At 42.9% G+C, this 21,091-nt stretch overlaps 1 protein-coding gene across 7 annotated transcripts in view; it reads right to left on the reverse strand.

Annotated features, from left to right (window-relative positions):
• Mettl8 (methyltransferase 8, tRNA N3-cytidine) overlaps positions 1–21,091 on the reverse strand; it is a 93,364-nt gene that overhangs the window by 39,281 nt on the left and 32,992 nt on the right. For 3 of the 7 annotated variants that reach the window (XM_006972409.4, XM_015987818.3, XM_076569641.1), the window contains one exon: positions 14,442–14,596. The exons of the other annotated variants lie outside the window; for them this stretch is intronic. In XM_006972409.4, the coding sequence (XP_006972471.1) occupies positions 14,442–14,584 (143 nt within the window). In that variant the 5' untranslated portion in view covers positions 14,585–14,596. The remainder of the gene's footprint in view (positions 1–14,441; positions 14,597–21,091) is intronic. 7 annotated transcript variants of the gene reach the window in all.

Genomic DNA, 21,091 nt, shown 5'->3' on the forward strand with positions numbered 1-21,091 from the left:
AAAAATTAGAATTTTTGAAAATTTGTGTCTGCCACCATGATTCTGATAGCTTCCCAATACAGTTTTCTGATGAGACTGGTGTTGATATTAATGAGTGTGACTTTCAAATATTGTACAATGAAGTGTGTTAACATTTGGGAATTTTACATAATGCAGAAAACCAATCTCATTCAATTCATCCACGCTCAAGGTTATGAAATGACGAACAGGTAAAGACTCCCTCCAAAGTCCACAGTGCACCAACAGGCTCTAACATCACAGGACATCATATAGCCTACAACCCATACTATAACTAAGACACTGCCACTGATATCCAGTAGAATACCAAGACGAAATCTGAGTGGGCCCGTTGGCACAGGCCTGTGGTCCTCGGTAGCTGGGAAGCTGAGGAGGGCAAGTTCAAGGCTTCCTTTGGCTAAAGACCAATTCAAGGCCAGCCTGGCGGCTCAAAACACAAAGTCTATAATAAGAAGGGCTGGGGTAGCTCAGTAGCAGAGCATTGTCTGGCATAGTCAAGGCCCAAGCCCTATTACCAGAGTAAATAAATTATCAAATACAAATTGTTCTGAAAAGGTTATCAAGTATATCCTACTTTTAAGCGCATATCTGTGTGAGGACAAATTTCCTTCATACAATTCAACCTAAACAACATGTTACAAAATTTGAATGCAGGAGCAGATGTAGGACTCCAGCTTCCTTGGCTAAACAAGATGCTAAGAGACATGTAAAATCTTAGGGCAGCAACAATCTTTGCATAATATATCTGAGAATTTATAGATATTTTCTTTAACACATGTAATTTTAATTAATATGTAAGTTTCATTATTGTTTTGAAATGAACATACACATATATACATGCACACACATGTAATATATACAGAAACATACACACATATATATTTGGGGGAGTTGGTTTTTAGTTTTTGAGACAGAGTCTCCTATGTAGCTCTGGCTAGCCTGGAACTCACTATGTAGACCAGGCTAGACTCACAGAGATCCACTTGCCTCCGCCTCCTAAGTTCTGTAATTAAAGGTATGCATCCTTAGCTTGAACAAACATTTTAATGTCCCTTTTAATTTCCACTATGAAAAACATCAAGACATAATTCACATAAATAATATGTCTTTATGGTCCTCTGCAACTTAAGAGTATAAGGGAGTCTTGTGACCAAAGTGTTTGAAACTATTGGCCTGGAATAACCCCTAGAATTATGCAAAAACATAAACTAAAGAGCCAGTAGAGGGGATAGAATACAAGGTATTAAATTTATTCAGGTCAAGGTAGAAAAAAGGAGCAGAGAGACAAAAGAAAACTAAACAAAATTGTGATTTATAAAACTAAGGATGTGCAGAGAAGTCACATGAAGCCTACTACCGATAAGCATATACATTCACATATGTGTTCTCTGCAAAGCCGAATAATGACAATCCCAGAAGCCATGGATGAGCAAATAAAAACCCCATGCAGGTGTGGGATATTCTGAGTTGGTCAGAAGAGGCCTCAGCAACCCCCAAAACAACACCGGCTATTGCCAGTGGTCTTGGCTTCTCACCAGACCTACATATTCAACCTATGGCTGAAGTCAGCACCCACCCTGGTGGCAAGACAAAGAGAAATCGAGCTGAACTGAACTGGAAGCTCCCTCCTTGCCTGGTAGATTGCATAGACCCAGAAGAGGCTATCATGTGGGCAGCTGAGGGAGAAAATTCATCAACTGTCTTACTTAGGTGTAGATGATGAATGCTACAGTAACAACCTATCAGGCAAGACATGCTCACTGGCACAACAGTAGTATGAGTATTAAAGTCAACTGCTTTTGATTAGATCGGAGGCTCCTTCATAGGAATTCACGCCTGGTAGTGGGTAAACCTAGTCAAAGGTATATGGCTGGGGAGGTCACAGGGGCCCTTTCCCTCTCTTGGGAACAGTGGCTACCAGGGGAGAAGAAGTCATTGTCTTCAGTACTGTAGTCCCTAGTGACTAACCCCTGCTCGAGTTGACAGATCCACACCTATGCTCAGGAAGAAGGCCCTGCTTAAACCCAGTGGGTCACCAAACAAAGAGAACAACTGAAAGACAGGAGGGTTAATGAGGGTTGGTGTGCGGGTAAGAGAGGATGGAGTGAGTGTGATCAGAATTCACCACACACATGTGTGAAACTGCCAAAGAATACATAGTAATAAAGACGAGTAATTCACAGCATCACCAGGACGGCTATCTTTCTTTTCATTTGATCTTTATTTGCCTTCTCTTACTTTTGTGTGCAAATTAAATGTATTTAAAAATGTGTCGCCGGGCGGTGGTGGCGCACGCCTTTAATCCCAACACTCGGGAGGCAGAGCCAGGTGGATCTCTGTGAGTTCGAGGCCAGCCTGGGCTACCAAGTGAGCTCCAGGAAAGGCGCAAAGCTACGCAGAGAAACCCTGTCTCGAAAAACCAAAAAAAAAAAAAAAAAATGTGTCACATTGTTCCTGATTTAATTGTTTTGTTTTGATTTTTGAGACAGGGTCTCAGTATATAACCTGGAATTTACTAGTAGACCATGCTGTCATCAAACTTAAAGAGTGTTGCCTTTGGACGTGACACTGTGTCTGTCTAACAAGCATTTTATTGTTTCAACTTATATTTCTTTTACTATTGGGCATTTCCCCCCAATACTCACATGAATTTCCTCCTGGTTCACCTTTCTATATCCACTGCCCATTTATCCATGTATCAAAGGATTTTATTGCTTTTCTAACAGGGTAACAAATACTCTGCATATAAATCCTGATGTATGTGTCTCTCTGCTTTATATTAATCATGGAAGACTAATATTCTCAAAACAGTATTCAAATTAAGTACTTGAAATTATAATTATTCTATTTCATCAAACTAAGATGCTATTATTTTCTGTACCTGTAAGAAAAAAGCGTCCTCCAATTACAACTGTAAGATGTCATCGGCAGTAGGAAGTGTCATGATTTCAGAGACGCTAATTAGTTCAGGAGCGTGATTCCCAGAATGGATGAGCTGCAACTGTTACAGGTGTATCAGCTAATAAGTGAACTAGTTTCAATTAAATCTTCTTTTCCACTATTTATGCTAATTTATATTACTGACTCCCGGATGCCCAATTCTCTTCTTAGCCATATAAATATCCCAGTTGATTACTGTTATTAGTAAGTCAGTTTCTTACTTAGGACTCAATGACTCACAGACATAACATGGAAAAAAACTGAAGCCTCCAAATTCAATGGGATGGGAGCCAGCTTGAGGTAGCGAGCAGTCTTGACCTCTCTAATTAAATATTTATTGGGATTCTATTACATATTAGATTCTGACCTGTAAATCATTAATGAAAATGATGGGGTAAAACCCAAAATTGTTGAGGGGTTCTAATCTGTACTAAAACATATATAATGGACCAGGCAGATAAGGAAGTGCCAACAGGCAAGAGGCAGTCTTTCCTGAAAATTAAAATTCAACTAATGCTATACATATAAAATGTAACTTGTGCACGCTACCATCTCTAGAACTGGGGGGAATGAGGGAGGAGAAGTGAGAGTTTGAGGCCAGCCTGGGCTACATAATGAGATCATACCTCAAATAAATACAACCTGAAAAACAAAGCAAAATTCCTCCATCTCTCCTCCCCAACCAGGTCACTCCGCCTTCAACAGTGCTCACTGATCTGCCGTGTATCTCTACAAATTCATTTGTTCCCTAGAATAGTACTCCGCGCTGCAGAGAACAAAATTCAAACACACGGGTTCGAATTGCAACTAACCACACATAACTAAAACCGGATGGGGGGACACTACCATATTCTCCATCCATAAAGCCTTTTACTCATTACAGGAATTTAAAGTTCATACATGTTGTGTCTATCTTTTTATTCATGTGTATGTATGTTTGCCACATGTGTGCAAATACCTATGGAGGCAGGAGAGGGTGTTGTATCCTCTGGGGCTGGAGTTACATATGGTTATGAGCTGTTCAGTATGGTGCTGGGAACTGAACTCAGGTTCTCTAGAGAGCAGCAAATGCTCTCGGCCCTGTGCCATGTCCCCAGCCTCGTGTGTGTGTGTGTCAACAGCAGGTACACGTTTAACTTTTCAAGAAACTGCCATGCTATATTCCAAACTCCATAGAACCGCCAGCAGTGTAGAAGGTTCTAGTCCACCACAGTCTCGCCAACACTTGGGAAGGCTGGTATTCGGGTTCTGGCTATTCTAAAGAGCATGAAGCTGTATTTCCTTGTGACCCTCATCTGCATTTCACTAATGACTAGTTATACTGAGCATCTTTCCATGAGCTTATTTCCTGTCAGGGTATCTTCTTTGGTAAAGTGATAACATCTTTGTTTATTTTCATTGGCTTGATTTTTATTATTAAACTTCAAAAACTTTTAAAAAATTCTGATTATGAGATCATCAATAAGAAGGAACAAACTATTGATACATTGAACAACGTGGACCAACTTGCAAACAGTCATGCTGAGGAAGGCCAGGCATGTATGACTCCCTAGAGAAAACATTAGAAGGTAGAAAGTACCTCACAAGGCATTTTGCATTCTTCTCTCTCCTCTTTTCCTCGTTTTGAAGGTAAAATTTCCTAGACACTGTACTGTTTTCAAAGACCTTTTCACCCCCCTTATAGGCTCCACTTAGAGGCTGGGCACTGAGGCTTTTCTCCATTTTCTGTGGCCTGAGGAGGGGTGAGGGGTGGGCTGGGGAGGGCTACCGGCCGACTTCACTGAGCGGCAGCAGGCTGTCTCTCTGGGGGCTGCAGGCTGCTTTCTTCCTTGTTCGGTCAAATGATCTTTTATCGAGGTGGTTTCCTCTGGGGTTCAGCAGCTGAGCATCCAGTGCAGCACTCTTGATGTCATCCATGAGGTCACGAGGCAGCAGCATTGAGCTCTGCAGCCCAAGAACAAGAATGGGCAAGCCCTGGGATCTCTTTAACAGTCCCAGGCGCTCTCTAGATCAAATCTGTCGGGCAAGGCCCGCTATCTCATGAAAAGTGCTTTCCCCACTCTGCTCAGCATTTGTTTTTCTGTTTTCATTGCCTCTGAGTAGTTTATTTTTTTTATTTTTATTTTTTTTTGAGGGCTTTGGTGATCAGGGCAGAGGCAGACGGTGCCACCTCAATCTGGGACTGCCTGTCCTAAATGGTCACCTCCACTCTGATGCTTAGACTTTTCTGGTTGTTGGCCATCTTTGTGATGCTGTCATCAACTTTTTTGGGGGTGTGGGGGTGTGGGGGTGTGGTTTGCATAGGTGTGGCAACACCTGGAGCCAGAGGAGGCAATGCCTCCCACTGGTACATCTCCACCACCCACTTTGACATCTTTGGGGGTGACTCAGACGGCACAGTAGAGGCAGAGGGTATAAGATACCCCCGTCAGTGTAACACTCGAGGAGAGCTGCATCTTGGCCTTCTCCACTCTGAAACCTGAACAGCCATCGTGAGGTTAGTTTTTAAAGGTCATGCAGGTCCTGTGCTATGCTTCCTTCCCTGGTCAGGGCATATGATATGATCCATTTCTAAAGGAGCATCGTCTGAGCTTTGGACCACTCAGTTCAGCACAGAGCCCTGAAAATGATGGGCTCTGCTGAGGCCACGAATTCCCCTTCAATAAGTTAAGAGCATTTCTTTTCAAGGATTTATCCAACCTCTGCCATTGCCTGCTGAGTATCAGGAAAAAGTCTTATAGTCTGTCAGTTGACTGTCCTACCCAGGACAGCTTCTCAGGGGTGTAGGTGGGTCAGAAGCCACTGAGTCACAGAAGAATTGATCATTTATAACTCTTCCTCAGCCGCTAGTCTTCTGTGTGTATGGCCTCTGTGGATTGCTGGTATACAGTTCTGCTTGATTTTCACTACTTCTCACTGACTTTGTTGAAGAAGGCAGCCTTTAGGGAGCTTTATTTTTCTTTCACATCATCTTCTTTACCTGGAAGGCCCTTGTGTATCCGTGAAATAGATTAGCACAGTGAGTATATCCTCTTGGCTGTTCCTAGTCCAGAGTTGAGCACAGATCCGGACACAAACAATGGTCAGGATAAAGTATATCCCCTGTGTCACAATGGTTAACTCTTAAATATCTGAAGAAGAGCCAAGTTAATTTTCCTAACTATTTCCTCTCCTGCTCTTTCCTATGTTGCTGGGGATTGAATCCTGGCATCAAGTTTACTAGGAGGCAGGATTCAACCAGAGTCGCTCAATACTTCTTTCATTACATCATCCTGCTCAGTGTACAAAACCTCTCATCTAAGCAGGTCTATTTGAGAGCTTCAGAAAATGGTCTAGGGGGCTGGCGACATGCCTCAGTGGTTAAGAAACACTGGTAGCTCTTCCAGAGGACCTGAGTTCAGTTCCTAGCACCTACATGAGGGCTCACATACATCTGTTAACTCTAGTTCCTGAAGATCCAACATCCTCTTCTAGCGTCCATGGACATCAGACATGTGGTATATAGATATACACAAAGGCAAACACTCATACGCATAAAATAAAACTAAATCTTAAAAAGAAAAGAAAGGGAAGAAAGAAAGAAATGTCTACATGAATATATCCAGACATTCCTCATCCTTCAAGGTCAGGCCAAAGTCTACCTGCTCATATAATTGAGGGTCTACAAGGTGTTATTCGCCATGGTAGTGCACATTCCTCTGTGTTGTTTAGTAAGATGTGTGCATCTCAGTTCTCCACCTGATAGTGATAAGAAGAATGCCTTTAGTGAGCTCTAAGCTGAGCTTGAATGATTTTCCTTAAATATAGAAGTCCCATGAATGAACCTACTCCTGCAGCTGGAGATCCATATATGCCTGGTATGAATTAAAATCTCCTAGACTCTGAAGCCTGTTGGACAGGGATGGACATGGGATGGGAATTTAGATCTCTTAGACTCTGGAGCCTACCTTCAGCCACTATATTAAATTTTAGCCTGGTTATAAACTTCTGGTAGACAGGAACTGGATCTTCCAATTTTACACCAATTTACTACTAAGACATAGTTACTGGGCACCATTATATAGGGATTACAACTATAAAACAGAGCTGCCTAAGTTCACTGTAAAATCATGCAGGCTAATAATGAACATGGAAACAGTTGTATAAATAAAGTGTACTGGGCTGGAGAGATGGATCAGCCATTAAAGGCTAATATCATAACCAAAAATATATGTAAAATGTCCATAGATTATAATACTAATAAGATAGCTAATTCTTAGGTGGTATATTGCTTATTTACTATATACATATATTTAACATTATATATAATCATTTAATTCTTACAATACCTGGTAGGTAGTTATTACTATTTGATAAGTTTTGAATCCCTGGTTATTGGATATCATCTGCTGCCAATGTAATAAGCCAATCAAACTGAATTGACAAATCCAGGTTTAATGAACAAAGCAAATTAACTCCTAAGTCAGGAGGACAGGAGAGGAATCATGTGGCAAATATGGCTACCAGGTCTTATACAGCCTGTAGGTGAGGTCTTGAGCAGCCCCAGGGAGGGCTGACTTTTGGTGGGCTTTCTCAGAGGCGGGGCTTAGAACAGGAGGAGTGAGACCAGAGCATGGAATGGGGCCCCTAGCCGGAGATCCCCAACAATATTATTAGTCCATCTCATAGATGAAGAAACTGAGCCTTGGATAGATAAAGTGGCTTCTAAAAGTTAGGTAACTATTGAGTCTGTGCACTCATGTCTAGACAGTGTCTTTTCTGGTACGTCATGCTAAAGGAAGCTAAAGGAAATATTTATTGATTAACTGTATTAAAGATCTAAGGCTACACCAGGGTATGGACCCAGAGAGTAAATACAATGATTCCATAAGGAAGATTACGTAATGAAGAACTCCTGCCATCTGTACCTCTCCTGATCCTGGAAATGGTCCATTATTTCCATGATTTATGTAACAGGCCATTTTGCAACATCCAGGTCTTACCTTGAGTCTCCAGAGAATGGTTTAGCTGGGTGTTTTCTTAACTAAAGGTCATAACCCTCTGGGGAGTCATAAGATCAATTCTGCTAGTCTGAATAACATTTAGAAATAGAAACAAGAAAAAGAAAAACAGAAAACATGGTGCACAGCTCACATGGCAAAACTAACCATTCGACCTTCAGTCTTGTTCTACATGCGCATATAATGTCTATACGTGCTGATCCACGCAGCAAACGGCACTTTTCTAGAAACATCTTTTAAAAAATCAAACATGTCAAAATAAGAAACACATTCTTAAAGAAGACAAGGAGGAAAATGAGAGATTTTGGATAGAACTGTGGACTTGGAGGAAAAAGGATAAACTTACAAATCTTCTGAAAAGCCACAGCCAAGCTGAGTGTGCTGGTGCTAATCAGTCTGTAATTCAGCACCCGGGATGCTGAGGCAGAAGGTCGGCACTCGGGATGCTGAAGCAGAAGGTCGGCACTTGAAGCCAGGCTGTGCTACACAGTGAGACCTTGTCTCCAAAGGGCCAAAATAACAGTAACAAAATAAACATCGAAAGTCGTGTGTGTGTGTGTGTGTGTGTGTGTGTGTGTGTGTGTGTGTGTGTGTGTGAGATGAGTGGTGTAAAGCAGTTGGAGGACAGCCTGTAGCAGTCAATTCTCTCTTTCTACCGTATGGGGCTCGGTAATCAAACTCAGGGTCCCAGGCTTGGTGGACGTGTCTTAACCCATTGAGCCATCTCACTGGCCCAATAATGAATTTTAAAAATAAAAGGGGGAGGGGAGCTGGAGAGATGGTTCAGCTATTAAGAGCATCTGGCTGCTCTTCCAGAGGTCCTGAGTTCAATTCCCAGCAACCATATAGTGGCTCACATCCATCTATGATGGGATTGGATACCCTCTTTGATACATACAGGTGTATAAGTCCTAGGTTTCTGCTTGGTTCAAAGTGGGCCTGCTATTACATCTATCCAGCCACTCATTCACCTTGGTGTTTTTGAGATAAGGTTCTGCTACATAGCCCAGGCTAGCATTTAACTCACAGCAATCCATCTGCCTCAGCTTCCCATGTGCTGGGATTATGGGAGTGCACCACCATGCCTGTGTTTTCACCTTTTAAATATTAAAATTTCATGTTAAAATGTCACTTGAATAAGGTTTTCTTATTGAAGGAAAGTCTTCTAGCCACTGGGCTAGATCCAGGACTGCTGATCCTAGCTCCTGATAGACTCCCTAGAGCTTTTCAGATGGAAAACCCTGGACCATGGTTCCATGGCTCTAGCTGAGAGAAACAGTAACTCTCCAGTCCCTCAAAGCCACGAGCCCTCCAGGACAAAGGCTGCCGGATTCTCCAGGGTCCATGACAAGACAGAACGTAAAAGTCAGCAAGCAAGGATCCCAGGCTACATGGACAGTGGCAGCAGATGGAAAAGAGACAGATGCTTAGAGAACGGTTGGAAACAGGAAAAACCATGTGCTCGCTGGCCAGGAGTCCCTCTGGAGCTCTCATTGCCTGGGAAAGCACCCATGCTCTCTCCCAGCCTACAATATCAGACCCGGGAATGACAGTCTGGGTGGTTTAATGTGCCTTTTGTAAACTGTAAAGAAATATAGTATGAACCACACATAGAATTTCAAGTTTTCTACTTAACTTTTTTCTTTTTAAGGCATGTGTATGGCTCAGACCTGTAATCTTGTTACTCAGAAGACTCATGTGAGTTTGAGGCCAGCCTGGGCTACTAGTAAGTTCTAGGACAGCCTGAGCTATGATTTGAGATCCTGATAATGTGAAAACCTATCACAATCTCCTCAATAAAGTTAACAACAACAACAACAGCAAACAATTGTAAGTGAGAAGAAGCCTCTAACTCCAGCCCTGGGAAGGCTGAGGCAGAGGGCCTGGGAGTTTGAGGCCAACGGGAGCCACATAATGAGACCCTGTCTCAGAAAAACAGAGCAAACCAAAATAAAACAGGTATAAAGTTTATTTCACAAACCTTTTCATTTAACTCAAAAAACCTAACATGTCAATCATTTTAACATAAAATTCAATATAAAATTTGAGATAATTTACTTTTCATTTTGTGCTAACTTTTCAAACTCTTACAGCACATCTGTGTGTGTGTGTGTGTGTGTGTGTGTGTGTGTGTGTGTGTGTGTGTGTGTGTGTACATGCACATGTGGAGGCCCAAGGACAAACTCAGCTGTCATTTCTAAGGGGTCATTCATCTTGTTTTTTGAGATAGGGTCTCTCAGCGACTGGAGACCCCTGGGGCTCATCGATCCAGCTATGCTGATTGGCCAGTGAGCCAGGAACCTTGCCTGTCTCTCCTCTTCAGCTCTGGGATTACAAGCATGTGACACCAGGTCCAGTTTTGTTTGGTTTTTCCCAGGTGTATCTGGGGATGGAACTCAGGTCCTCAGGCCTGTGTAGACTTTAAGAACGAAGTCATCTTCCCAAGCCTTCCAGCACGTCTAAACTTGGACCAGTCAGTGTCAAGTGCTCTGAAACCACAGTGGTCAGTGGCTATCACGATTGCCCAACACAGAACTAATCAACAAACACTTGTATTCCTAAGACTCCCAAACTGCTTTTCCATCGCTACAGACCTTGCTCCTTAGGCTAGGCCTGAGGCAAAAACAAAAAAAAAAAAACAGGGCAAAGACAGACTTTGTAGGACGGAGCAGGAGCCTCTCACCCTGGGATCTGGCTTACGTCTCTTGAGCAGAACGTCCAAACCACCTGCAAAGGACTAGAATCTCTTTCCTTAAAAAAAAAATCTAAGCAAAATTATGAACTGTATTTATAGTAAAAATATGCCTTTGTCTGCTGTGGATTATGGGTAAGAAGAATGCTTTCAACTTTTAAAAATGTTACTATGTTTGCAAAGTTATTTTTAAATTGTGCTTTGCACTCTCGTGTGTGAGGTGCCTGTGAGGAGGTCAGGGGACTGCTGTGACAGTCGGCTCTCTGTCCACCATGTGGGTCCCAGGACTGAACTCAGGTCGCAGGCTTGGCACAGTTCCTTTGCCGACCCATCTCTCCAGCCTCTTATGTTTCACAATGTACCTCATAAAGCACCTTAAAATCTCCTTTATTACAGAAAAGTTCTTTAGATAAGTAAGTGTAACAAAAAATAATTTAAAAAGAAGCAACAGGAAAAGTAAGTGTAACAAAAAAAGATGGTTTAATCTTTAAACCCCCTGAACAATGTAACTCTAAAGGCCATCAAAACCATGTGTGTATGTAATGTATGTATGTAATATATATGTATGTTGTATGTATGTATGTTGTATGTATGCATGTATGTATGTCCTGTCACTGCGGGTTTGTACAGCCACCTTTTCTTGAGGCTAGGGCACGCTTTCAAACCTCTTCCTGTTCTCCGCCTCTAAAACACTTAAATCTCAACATGTATTTTATTGATTTTGAGATCGAGTCTCGCTATGTAGCTCAGGCTGTCCCAGAACTCACTATGTAGACCAGGCTGGCCTCAAACTCACAGAGACCTGGCTGCCTCTGCTTGTTAAGTTCTAGGATGAAAGGCGTGTGCCACTATACCTACCCCTAGCATGTATTATTTTTGTTCTTCATAAATCCCACCCTTTAGTTAATAAACACTGACTTTGCTTCCTGCTAACTGGTCCTGAAATCCTTTCCTGTGATGTGAGTCTGAACCAGGCGCTCCCCTCAGGCAGTGCTAGTGTGAGCCGAGGCTCCCTTGGCAGCCTCCTCGGATACTCCTCAGCCCTGTCACACACTTCTTCTCCTTCTCCCCAGCAATGGGATCTATATCCAGGCATTTTAGTCGCTTCTCAGCTCTTGGCTGTGATCCAGCATGGTATTTGGACATTTGAAGCTGAATGTCTTCTCAAAGCTTATCTAAAATATCTACATAATCTTCTTCCCAAAATAAACTAGGAGTCTACCTATTTTTATCAGTGACCTAAGTTCAAAACCCCCAAATCAAATTCTTCCATTTCCTTTATTCTGCCAGTTCCTCTTTATTCTTCCTCCACAGTCTTCCTCATTGGCCGTTTCCTGCTGCTCATCTGTTCAGGATATTATCAGCAAATATAGGATCTAGTGTCGTCCCTCCCCAGTGACTCTGTGGTACCTGAATGTCAGCTCCGAATCCAGCACCACAGGCAACCTTGCTCCTACTCCACCGATGTAGCACGAGTCTTAAAAGTTCTTATTAATAAAACCAAACCTGAGGCCAGTTATTGGGATCAACACTGGAAGATCAGAGAGACAGAACAAGCCACCGCTACCTCATCTCGCCAATTCCTCAGCTGGTCCTGTTTCCTCAGACTGGAAGCCTCTGAGTCCTCATCCAGAATGGGTCTCAGCTGAATTGCTGCTCAAAAGCCTGAATCTTAACTAGCTAAAAGCTTAACCAGCCAAATGCTTCTAGTTCCTGGTCCTCATGCCTTATATACTTTTCTGCTTTCTACCACCACTCCCTGGGATTAAAGGCATGAGTCACCATGCTTCGCTGTACCCTTGAACACATGGATTTCTGCCTCTGGAATGCTAGGATTAAAGGTGTGTGCTACCACTGCCTATCCTCTGTGTTTAATATTGTGGCTGTTCTGTCTCTGACCCAGATAAGTTTATTAGCATGCACAATATTTGGGGGAATAGAATACCACCACATTTCCTCTCTTTTTGTCTAAAATTTAAAAAAGCTTATAACTAAATACAAGAAAAATCATATCCAGTAAGTATATACAATATACACAGTCAAGATTACATTAACGATGTCTAGTTCATTAACATTTGACAGATTCAGATAAAAAACTCCATTATATATATTAACAATGTCCAGTCCAGTAACATTGATAAACTCAAAAAACACCTCTGTCCTACATCATTCCAACCTTATTGGAGAAAAGAATCTGGAGGTCAGATTCATTGATTTCCTGGAAGAGCCTTAAAAAAAAGAAAAAAGAAAAGCAGACAATCTTATTTAGCATCTCCTGAAAATGCCTTCTGCATCCTCGTCTGTGTTTTATTTTTCTACCCAGCCAGGATGCCCTTACTCCAGCTGTACCATATATATCAAAAACTACTTTGGGGTGCGTGTGGAAACAGTCTCATTCCATGGCTCTAGCTGGCCTGGTACGTGCTAAATAGACACTTGCCTCAGAGATCCACCTGCCTCTACCCCCTCAGTGTTGGGATTAAAGACCCGCACCACAACACTCAGCTCTCAACAAAGGCACTGCCCCAAGTACTGAATAATACTAATAAATAATCCTAATTTCAGGTTTCCCCAATTTGAGAAATCTTCCTAGCTGGGTATGGTGGCTTACCCTGTAATCCCAACACTTGGGAGGTGGGAACAAGAAAGTCAAGGGGTCAAGGTCACATCCTCCTCTGCTATAGAGTGAGCCCAGGGCCTGCCTGAGATATATGAAACTATCTCAAAACAATAAAAAAAAAAAGTCCCTTTCCTATGTCCATACAGAAGCAGTTTCTCATTACTAAGTTGTTTCTTTTTTTACAATTTGATTAATTTATTGATTTTACATCCGGACCGCAGTTTTCCCTCCCCCTCTTCTCCCATTCCCCTCCCTCAAATTGTTTCTTATAAGGCAGTCTATAGCACTCAGCACTTAGAACCTGAAACATTGTGTTGCAATTATTAGCCTTTTCATAAACACCCATCTTCCCAAAGAGCATAGTTTTCTTCAAAGCTCTTCAAAGCATGAAGCAGGGTCATGCTGAGGAGCAAAGGGTCCTGAATGTGCCCCTGACAAATACCTGTGAAGAGGGAACTACGTAAAGAGGGAGGGAGCTCTGACCCAGTGGCCGAGGCTATAACATAAGCTACTACAGAGGCTGAGGGAGAAGGGCGGTAAGTTCAACCACCAGGGCCACAGAGAAGAGGGTCCACTTAGAAAAGGGCCTGTTCCCCTGGCCTCATCAGCAGACTGGCCAGGCACGGGCAGGGTCTGCAAGGATGCCAAGGCTGCTGGATGTACTAGGGAACGTCCACGTTCCATTTGCAAAGAAGTTCAGAATCAGCAACATGTGAACCAGGCTTTTGGGCTTTTACAACCTACATTGGATTATCAACTTAAAAAAAAAATCCTTCCACGACGAGTGTGGTGATGCATGCCTTTAGTCTAAGCTCTCAGAAGGCAGAGGCAGGTGGATCGCTGAGTTCAAGGTCAACATGATCTACATAGAGAATTCCAGGGCTACAAAGAGGGACTCCAACTCAGAAAACAAAAAACATACAATAAAATCCTTCCTTTGTCATAATGAGAAAAATACATCTAACAAACAAATACAGTATCAAATTTAAAAGTAAAAATTGGGCCAGCGATATGGTTCAGTGGGTGGAGCCTGATCCGAGTTGGATCTTCAGAACCTACATACATGGTGGATGAGGAGAAAAGATCCCCGAAAGTTGTCCTCTGGCCTCCATCTGTACTCTACGGCACGTGCTTCCCAAATAAATAAATAAATGTTGGGGGGAAAACTCACCACATGTTGTGCTCAAAAACTTTGGCTGGATCAGTTAAAATCCTTGACCCCAGGGGGGCCACTGGGTGGGCCCCACTCTGGCATCTGTGTGGCACCTTCCCTTGCCTCAGATGACAAACACAATTTCTCCAAATCATATTCATCCTCAACAGGACCTGCAAAGTGACAAGCAGTTAACTAATTAGTCAACAAGGATTAAAACAGTTTGCCAAAACCAAGCAAAGACACAACAGAAAAAGAAAGCTACAGATGAATTTCTTTAGACGAACACAGATGTAGAAATTCTCAACAAAATAGTTGCAAACCAAATTTAGGGAAGCAATGAGAAGATTATACATTATGACCAAGTGGGCTTCATCCCCAAAAGGCAAATTTGGCTCAACATATGTAAAACAATAAGTGTAATACAGCATATAAATAAACTTGAAGACGACGGAAACCACATAATTCTTTCAATTGATGCTGAAAAGGCATTTGACAAATTCCAACATGTGTTCATGAGAAAAATTCTGGAGATTTCAGGAATAGAAGAACATGCCCAAAGTAACAAAGGCTATCTATAGCCAACATTATGATAAATGGAGACAAGCTGGAGCATTTCCTCCAAAGTCAGGGACAGGACAAGGATGACTACTCTCCCTCTCGAATTTGATAGAGTGCTTGAAGTCTTAGCTGTAGCAACTCCACAGACAAAGGCATACAACAGACAAAAACAGGAAAGAAGAAGTCTAACTACCCTCTTAGCAGACAACATGGTTCTTTACTTAAAAGACCCCACTGAGTCCCCTAGAAAACTCCTAGACCTAATAAACACCTTCAATAAAGTTGCAGGATACAAAAAAATCAATGTTTTTTAAAAAATAGATTCGACATAACACAAAAATGTACTCTCAGAAAAAGAAACTAGGAAAATATCCCATTAAAAATTCCCCCCAGATTAAGTATTTAGGAATATGTCTAACTCAAAAAAGAAAAGATCTGCTGCAGATCTACTTCTGAAAAAGAAAACCACAGAGATACTATATGACAGAAAAACCTTCCATGCTCCTCTGTCGGCAGTTAATACGTGTATACTTTTAAGAATGGTCAATAATAATGCTGCAAATACATTTCCCCATACAACACACACATTTCAGTTCTAGCTCCAGAGACGACTCATTAGTGGAAGCTGATGTTGATCATTTAAGTTTTAAAGGCTATGCCATCACACGTATATCCTGGTGAGCACGTCACTCTCACATGTTTATGGAAAAGTGTTCACAAGACACCTCCGTGTCCAGTGTGCTGCTGTTTGGTGGTTCGGCTGCTCCTCCAGCACTCAGCCTGCTGCTGTGACCTGTCCACAGAAACAGCGCTAGGTAACATGTATGTAACAGGCCCCAAGGCGATCAGAGGTGCCATTAGACATAAAACCACAATGCAGAGAACCCCCTCGCTACCCTGCTGAAAATGAACTTCGGAATGTCAAAAACGTCTCACTATACGTTCACGACAATTTTCGAGGGTTCTCCTGTTGGGGTGTCGTCAGGCAGTGAGAGGCTGGCCAGCTCCAGAGAGCAGCAGCCGGTGCTGGCCCCAGCCCTGGGTCTGCTTCCCTCCCACACGCCGCTCCCCCTTGACCCTCACGAGTCTCTGTTCTCTCCACAGCCAGCACTCCACACGACACCAGTGCAACTCTACCCACAAAACCACCTTCAGCCCTTTCCGCATTGAATACATTCATAAAATGATGTTCTGTATGCTAGAGCAGAAACTGATGACACCCACCAAGACAGGCAATCCATGCTCAAAAGTGCAAAAGGATACAAACTACGCTTCCCACCCAGGAGAGCCGAGTCTAGAAGTGACCCCCACCCTTCCAATGATCATGTGACACTAACCGCTGTTCAGAAAAGGCAAAGTTTCCCTCACTGCAAATGACCACACGCAAAAAGACACAACCAGACTGGCTATGAGCAAAATGTCAGGAGTGTGTGCCTTGCAGGCTGCTGGCTGGCGGATGGAGCTTCGCATGGCCAGGGCCTGAGCATGTGGCGCTTTCCTTGTTTAGGCAGCTGCTTCTTTAATTAACCACACAGACATCCAGTTCTTTCATTTCTTTATCATATTTAATAGCCACATCTGGTGCTGCACTGCTATTTATCTTCTAAATGAAAAATATCTAATAAATCTAACAGAAACATAAAAATATTTTAAATACATAATTTTAATGTATTTAAACTCCTCAACCTGAGTTGCCAGCTTCTAGAAGCAGAGCCCTGCTATTTGTGGATTGTTCGACTGAATTCATAAAAATGGTACTTATTTGACATGAAGGAATGAAAAGACCTCATAGGTACTGAAAAACTAAATGGATATTATAGACAATTCTTTACTCATTTATTTATGGGATAAATAACTTCGAAAAACAACTCACCTATAATAAGTTTCTAACACATCACACACACACACACACACACACAAAAAAAAAAAACCCAAAAACCTAAGCAGGCCTGAACGTATGAAATGAGTCTATAATTTAAATAAAAACAAGATCATGATGACTAACACACACGTGCGCGCACGTGCGCACACACACACACACACACACACACACACACACACACACACATATGTAAAGAATAAATCAGAAAATGCAAGTGTTGGCAAGGATTTGAGGAACCTGGAAACCTTACACACTGCTGATAGGATGTAAAATGATGCAGCTGCTATGGAAACAGTAGAGTGAACTTCCCAAAAATTAGACCCAGAGCCAGGGATTCCATTTTTGGGTATATATGCAGAAGGAATGAAAGCAGAGAGGGACCTGAAAGGATGTCTGTATGCTCAGATTCACGGTGGCACCGCAGACAGACAGCCAAGTGCCTGAAGTGGTCTCTGAAGGAGGAATAAGAAACACCCAGCACTGTATTTTGACCCGGGCTACACACGGTGGGATCTTAAAGACAATTAAGGGAAACAGGACAGTCACAAAGCACACTGCGCCTCTTAGAGAAGGCTCCTGGGGCAGGCAGACCCACAGTGACGAGCAGAGCAGTGATTGCTGGGTGAGGATAGGGAGTTCAAATGTCTAATGGGCACAGGTCAGAAAATGGAAAACGACGTGATGTCAGGGAGAGCACGTTCAGTTGTATGCAGGAGGAGCAAATCTAGAGAGCTAATGCACATCATGGATTTTTAAAAGCATGTGTTCTTTCCATGTATGGAGATGACATGATGAAATTCAATACTTTCTATGCTAACCTAAAATTCAGTTTTAAAAAGTACATGTTCACACATACATACACACACTCACACAAAGGCTAACGGAGATTTCACTACCTATGTGCAGCGATATGAAAATGTCTTACTGCACACCTTAAAGATACACAATTTTCAAAGGAAGCTAGTCAGATATGGTGGCACGTGCCTAGAATCCCAGCATTTGGGAGGCTGATGTAAGAGAAGCAAAGGTTTATGGAAAGCCTGGTGAAACTCTGTCTCAAAAAGCAAAGTAAAACAAAACCCACGTCCCCAACAGACAAATACATACGGAAATCAAGAACAGAACAAGCTAGACTGAGAAACCAGTGCAGTTTCCATTGGGGAAGACGAAAAGTCCCAGAGATGGGTGCCGGTAATACTTGTACAACATGAATGCCTAATGCCTGGAAACCACACTCTTAAGAAGGATTAAAATGGTGAATCTTCTTTTAGGTATATTTTCCCACAATAAAAAACAAACAGCTTTCCTACAAAGAGAGCTGACGGCCCACACATCCTCACTAGTGAACACTAAACATTTAAGAAAAAAACAAAACCAAAAACCAACACCAACAGTACAAAACCCTACAGCAGATGAGAACACTTCTCAGTTCCTCTTCTGAGATGAACATCGCTGGGAGAATTAAAATGAGTCTGTACGAAAAAAAGGCTTGAACATGGCCACATCATTATGGTACAATTTTCCCGCTGATGGTGCTTCCCATTAGATTTTCAGGTTACAAAGAATTTGCTAGGAATAAAATTTGAGGATATCTAAGAGGGAAAGCCTAGGCGAGCATTTTCTGAGCATTTCTTATTATACTTTAATTGCTGAGGCTGATATAGTCATGAGCTGCATAGCAATATGCTGGTTAAAGACAAATTGCATATAGTAGTTTCTCTAAGATTACAGTGGAAAAAAGATTACAATGGGGAAAAAATCCCCACCACCTAGCATTTTACCCCACCTTTCCTACGTGTAGATGACAGACAGACTGTGGCATTACAGTAGTCATGGAAGCGGTGCAGGAACATCATTCATAGGTTTATTATCTAGCAGGGTCGGCTACAGCATACAGCTTAGGTATAAAGGGAGGCTTTGGCATCTACACTGGTAGCACTCTGTCATGTGTACATAATAACAAATGGTCTACGGTCATGTTTCTCGGAAGGTATCCCCATCGTTAATGAACCGTATTTAGTTGGTGACACGCCAGAGCAGAGAAATAAAGCAACAAGACCTCCACACAGCCTGCTTACCTATTTTGAGCTCTGTTTACTTTTGCAGCTGGAAATGTGGTTGCAACCCTTCCCTTAGCTCAAACACATGTGCCACATCCAATTCTAGCCCATATCACCAAGTGGCATCTCTTTTCCTCCTTCTGTCCCATTTTCCGTTCAGCATCCTGCAGCTGAAAATGGGCCGAAGCAGCCATTAAGGATCAGAAACCCAGGAGGGAGAGAACGCTCACACAAGCATCCGATTCACATGCCACCACCGATAGCATTGATTACGCTACCAAGGTCACAGAGGTGTACTGTGATTCGCCAACAGGTTCCTGACAGCGCTAGGTGTGGGCAGGTGTGGTGGTTTGAGAGAGAATGGTTCCCCCACCCCCACAGGTTCACATATTTGAATCTTCGTCGCGGGAAGAGGCACTATTTGACAGGATTAGGAGGTGTGGCTTTACTGGAGGAAGTATGTCACTGGGGGTGGACTTTGAGGGTTCAAAGGCCCATGCCAAGGCCAGAGTCTCTCTCTTCCTGCTGCCTGAACATCTGGATGTAGAACTCCCAGCCACCTCTCCTGCACCATGTCTGCCTGCATGCTGCCACACCCCACCATGAGGATATGCACTAACCTCTGAAACTGTAAGCAAGCCCCAACTACATGTTTTCCTTTGTAAGAGTTGCCTTAGTCATAACGTCTCTTCATAGAAATAGAACACTAAGACAGTAGGTATCTGCCTACTTTAGAATTTGAGGGGGGGGGACCAATACATGAAATGGCTTGGGTCCAGTAAAGGGTAGGACAAGCTGAGGACAAGATGGTTTTGATACCCACTGGCCAGTGGCCAGCTGCTGGGCCAACCACCACCATCACCACATCGAACTTTTGGTACAGAAGCAGCAGCCCTGACCGGAAAGGGTAGCTTGCAGGAAACAGCTTGCTCCAACTCACAGCTTCTGCCAAATACCTTGCCCTCCGCTAAAATGTATCCCCCTTTTCAGTAATCCAAACAACTGCAGACCCATACCAGCTACAACACGGTCTACTGGAACTGGTAAAATGTACATAGTACACATAAAAATGCTTGTGTGTGTGTGTGTGTGTGTGTGTGTGTGTGTGTGTGTGTGTGAGAGAGAGAGAGAGAGAGAGAGAGAGAGAGAGAGAGAGAGAGAGAGAGAGAGAGTGAGTGTTTTTACTGGGGATTAAATCCAAGGTGTTAAACAAGGACTTTACCACTGTAGTCCCAACCACAAAAAGAAAAGCTCTTCTGAAATAACTGCAAACTTTATGCTTGTCAAACAATAGTTTATGTACTTTTTTTTTTAAAAGGAAGGTTTTAGTTAAAGGAAATAGTCCATTATATGTTTTGCAAATTGGAAAAAAAAAGGAATTAAAGCACCAATTCCAATTGATCTTTCATGCGAGTCTCAATTAAAGAAAAAGTTAAGTGTGTCCGACGCTAAGGTACCGCTCCTTGATGCCCATGGAAGACCCCAGGACAAACTCTATGAATACTCCAGTCTTTCACACAAAACAGGAGTGTTCACGGGAAAGTGTGCACACCCTCCCTCTAAGTTTTAGTTCGGTTTACTTTTTTCTTTGGTGCGTGTATGTCCATGTATGCGTGTGTTTGTGTGACTGTGTGTGCGCGTGAATGTGTGTGCCCCGGTGTCCATGCACACTCACACAAAGGATAGGGGAGAACACCGGGTGTCTCGATCATTCTCGAGACAGCTTCTCAAACCCAAAGCTCACTCCTGGTTTGCTGGCTGCCCAGCGGACTTCTGGAATCCCTGTCTCTCTCAGCCACGGAGCTCCAGGCACACATGGCTGCCTGGCTTTTCATGTGGGGGCTAAGGACTCACACAGATCTTTAAGCTTGCACTGCAAGTGCTCCTACCCACTCGGCCACCTCCCTCCCCCCACACTTGTTTTCTGAGGCAAGGTCTCTGGCCAGTGAATCCCAGCGATCTACCTGTCACCACCTCTGCACACTGGGATTAGAAGCACTAGCCACCACGCCCAGGTCTCTTTGACACGAATGCCCAGAAGTGAACTCAGGTCCTCACTTTTAGGTGACAAGCACTTTAGTGACAGAGCCATCCTCCCCACCCACTTGATTTAGTTTTTAGTTTTTCCAGACAGGGTTTCTCTGTGTAGTCCTGGCTGTCCTGGA

The sequence above is a fragment of the Peromyscus maniculatus genome, chromosome 4, assembly GCF_049852395.1.
Source record: "Peromyscus maniculatus bairdii isolate BWxNUB_F1_BW_parent chromosome 4, HU_Pman_BW_mat_3.1, whole genome shotgun sequence".
Classification (NCBI taxonomy): Eukaryota; Metazoa; Chordata; class Mammalia; order Rodentia; family Cricetidae; genus Peromyscus; species Peromyscus maniculatus.